The 3,929-nt window shown below is 38.9% G+C and overlaps 2 protein-coding genes across 2 annotated transcripts; one reads left to right on the forward strand and one right to left on the reverse strand.

Moving 5' to 3' along the window:
- Positions 1 to 515: 515 nt before the first annotated feature.
- Positions 516 to 3,258, reverse strand: LOC113210440 (cleavage stimulation factor subunit 1). Its single transcript, XM_026428437.2, has 10 exons — positions 3,126 to 3,258; positions 2,901 to 3,038; positions 2,523 to 2,719; positions 2,292 to 2,446; positions 1,979 to 2,215; positions 1,739 to 1,899; positions 1,479 to 1,629; positions 1,297 to 1,390; positions 1,094 to 1,225; positions 516 to 993 (listed from the first exon to the last, which is right to left on the reverse strand). The coding sequence occupies exons 2-10, from the start codon at positions 3,026 to 3,028 to the stop codon at positions 881 to 883; spliced, it is 1,368 nt and encodes a 455-aa protein (XP_026284222.1). The 5' UTR covers positions 3,029 to 3,038; positions 3,126 to 3,258; the 3' UTR covers positions 516 to 880.
- Positions 3,259 to 3,308: 50 nt separating this feature from the next.
- On the forward strand, positions 3,309 to 3,925 carry LOC113210441 (COMM domain-containing protein 9). Its single transcript, XM_026428438.2, has 2 exons — positions 3,309 to 3,453; positions 3,646 to 3,925. The coding sequence occupies exons 1-2, from the start codon at positions 3,349 to 3,351 to the stop codon at positions 3,793 to 3,795; spliced, it is 255 nt and encodes an 84-aa protein (XP_026284223.1). The 5' UTR covers positions 3,309 to 3,348; the 3' UTR covers positions 3,796 to 3,925.
- Positions 3,926 to 3,929: the final 4 nt, after the last annotated feature.

The following is a 3,929-nucleotide window of genomic DNA, read 5'->3' on the forward strand; positions in this document are numbered from 1 at the left end:
GTCCCTCCGAGCGCTTTGGACAAGGCGAGAGCTTCGGAGAGGCATTGATATCTATCGTTTCTGCTTTAGTCCTTAGCGCTGTTTACTTCTGGTTGATATTCTAGCATTGGTGAAGTGCTGCATTCGCCTATAGACGGTGCAGTTTAAGCTGACTCGGGCACTGTCGGCTGGGACGTGGAACGCCGGGGCAAGTTGCAGCTGAGGGCGCCTGGAGGGTAGGCAATCAGCACACAAGCTATCCCTTAGGTTTGGGGGCGGGGAGTGGGGACGAGCCCCATTGTGTTCGTTTAGATGCGTCCAGTCATTATCTGTCTTATTCCATTAAAACAACAATTTATTATATTACGCTGTCTGAGAGTAGGGGCATACTCTTTTGGAGTGTGTAGCTGACGTGCATTTGTGTCATTTGGTCCTTCCAAGCTGTACAGCAGAATTTGACTCTTTTTGTCTTTTATTCCACAGTTCTTGTAATAGTAGGCCTAAAGGTATTTTATAGTTAAAATTTGAAACAGAAGTTAATTGAGTGGAATCATTTATTCTGAACTGGATGAGGACAGTCATGCATAAAACCAATCTACCACAAAATAAGGTAACTCAACATACCAAAAAGAAATCATAAAAGGTGCATGCAACCAGAGGGAAGTCCTTTAGTCAGAGTTGAATCTAAAGCCTAGTCCAACAGTGAAAATCCAAAACACAATACAGCTCAAACAGAGTTGGATGCCAAGGGAGCATTCTGCAGTATGATTAAAACAACATCTCTTTTAAATCAAATACATCGCACTTAATTTAAAATTCACGGTTTGGTACAAATGCAAAAGAAAGCTGGCTTGAAGTAAGGTTGGAAAGCTACAGTGAGGTATTAAGTGGGGAAAACTTCTCAATGATTTGGTGCTCTCCGGGACCAGAACCTTGCTCGAAAATCATCAGAGCAAGTGAGGAATGCCGCAGTTGTAGGAGAATGTGAAATATGTCTTACAGGGCCGTTATGACCTGTACATGAAATAAAAATGAGTAATGTGGAAATTTCATGCCACAACAACACACAATGATGTCTTTAAATGAAAAACAAAGATCACTAAATAAATCTTACCTAGAGATAAGAGGTGCTTGCGGGACGCATTTCTGGAATTCCAGGCACATAGTGAAGTAGTTGCTTCATCAGGGAACATGACAAAATCCTCTGTATGGTTAAAGACAGCCTGAGTTTTGTGTTCTTGCTTGCCTGTAAAATAGCAAATACCATAGGAAAACATTCCAGATCCATTCAACATAAAATTACTACAATGGATTTACCTGTGGTCCCGGCTCCAGTATAGGCAATCAAACACCGGCTAGTATTTAACTCCCACAATTTGACTAAGGAATCTTTTCCAGTTGAGAGTAGGTACTGCAATGGAGAAAAAAGTGCACATAGATTAGAATTTTTAAAAGAAGAAAAAGAAAGATGACATTTTTAAGTGTTCATAATTGCATACCTTGCCATTGCGAGTAAATGTGACAGAACACACCTCTGCTCCACCATGAGCTTTAATAAAAGTATTGACACATCTATTAGAAACACCATCCCAAATCTTGATGCTTCCATCACGGCTACCAGATGCAAAAACTTTTGCGTCAGGGGAATATCTAAGAGTTAAAATAAACAATAAAAAGATTATTTGCCAGAAATTTTACTCCAGTATTTCATTTTCTAAAACTAGATAAAATCGATTTCTGATGTGAATTTTAATCTTACTTTATGGTAGTGATTCCTGATGTATGTTGATGACTCGGGATGTTACAAACAAAAGCTTGAGCAGTTTGCACATCATATAACCTTATCACGCTATGGTTTGTGCCAACAACAATGAAATCACCCCCTGGATGGAAAGATAGACATTTCACCTGATCTGCATCCTTAAAGAAAAATATTTGATTTAGTGACGTTCGTTGGATGTTAGTTAAAATAATATATGGAACAAATCTCAAGACGTACAGTAATAGTGCGGAATGCTTTCTTTACAGAGGTTTTGCTGTAGTCAAAAAGCTTTACAGTATAATCTCTAGAACCAGATGCAAGAATAGGTTCACGAGGGTGAAACTCAAGGCAAGTAACCTCCTCTACATGATCATAGAGAGTTCTTATAACAGGATGTCCCTGAGATTCTGGTCCAGAGGATTCCATACCAGCCTCAGGCGCAGATTTAGCCAACATTCTGCTTACATCAAGGATCTGAGAAAATATAGTTGAATTGATTAAATAAAAAGCAGCTCTAGGCCAAATTATAAAAATAGGAAAGTAGATTAACCTTGATAGATGCATCTTGACTTCCAGTTGCAACCATCTGCGCGTCTGGACTAAATGCACCTGCTCGACAAGGACCTTTATGTGAAGTAACGTAAGCTGTTTCGTACATAGCTGGTTCTGCTGCATTGGTATGCATCTCTGTCTCAAACTCCAAATCTGAAACATAATAAAAACAAATTACAGACACTGACAGTTGATGAGGCATAGGTTTGGAGAAATGATCACAAGTTACCGAGGCCTGGTCCAAGGAAACTATCAGGGCTAATGGAGGCAGTTAAGCCTTCCTTTTTTCGTTTCCTTTGCATTTCGTATTCCAAACCTAACATCATCAAATTGAAAAGACGATCGCTGGGTGGACATGGCGGATCAGGATTGGTGACAGATTGCACTTCAAGAGCCTGCTTTTGGTTGCCGTCATAAAAGAGCTGGCTGGAATAAACACAAAGAATGTAAACTACATAGTTTCAGTAGTGTTAACATTCAAAAATTGTGTAAAAATGTCATATATTTGAAATGAAGACAGGTTATGACAAACATTAAAAAGAACTATTGCAATGAAATAGAGAGGGTAAAATGACCAATAATTATCAAAACAACACAACTATTTTACCTGACCATGAGGCGATAAAGAAGTTCTCTATTTTTTACTACATTTTTGGTTTCTAAAGTGTCAGGAGGAGGTAATGGCACTGTTGGAATGCCAGGTCCCGAAGGTAGCGGACCTGAGTTTGCTGCCATTGATATATCTCTGAAAATAAAGTAAAAGGTATGAATTTAGAGCTACAATAGGCGAAATGTATATAAATGTTTCAAAGCAGTAACAACATCAACATACAGAGCATAACCAGCAACGACACAGTGTTGTTGACACCGGCTACAACCTACAACAACCGTAACTGAAGTATGACAAATCTAGTTGTAGCTGAGCTCAGGGGAGGACTGCAGGCAGACATCATGACGAAAGACGGATATTGTAAACAAACACTGACAGGATAGGTTAGTTTAGTGTTGTGCGTCAACATTTTTTTTTTGTCCAAGGCTTTACAAATTTTGTGGACATGGTGATCCCTTCAACACATGTTGGACCTCCCAAGCTAATCGATTTTAGCTGTCGCATTCGTGAACCAGACAGTGGAAGTGCAGCATGTCTTCTCACTTTTGAGGTAAGTTTTTCAAACAATTTTTCAACAAAAATAAATTCTCACGACTTGACTGGACTTGACTGTCGAACTAACTTAGAAATGTTGCTCAAAATCATTTTCTATCTTGTAACTGACCATTTTAGAAATTCATGTCCTTTTTTTCCCTCTGCTAGGCATCAAGGCATCGTATTAATTTTAATTCTTCTCTTTTAGCTCGAAGACAAAGAAGGCGTCTCAACAAATCAGGAAGGAAATACTTCCATTGTAAATATGGAAATGCAACCATCAACCTTGACTACTTTGCTTGAAGGATTGACACGTATCCGTGATCAGCTGTCATCAGTAGCAAATAAGAAGCAATGACCTTCGTCCCCTCACTCAAACTTCCTCTCCATTCCCCTCTCTTTTAATGTATTCTATGCATTTCCAAATTTGCCTTTCATTGGTGTCAATATCTATGTATTTCCAACTTAAACCTTTGTTTTTGTAAATTATAT

The sequence above is a fragment of the Frankliniella occidentalis genome, unplaced genomic scaffold (assembly GCF_000697945.3).
Source record: "Frankliniella occidentalis isolate FOCC.00 unplaced genomic scaffold, Focc_3.1 Scaffold638, whole genome shotgun sequence".
In the NCBI taxonomy this organism is placed as follows: Eukaryota; Metazoa; Arthropoda; class Insecta; order Thysanoptera; family Thripidae; genus Frankliniella; species Frankliniella occidentalis.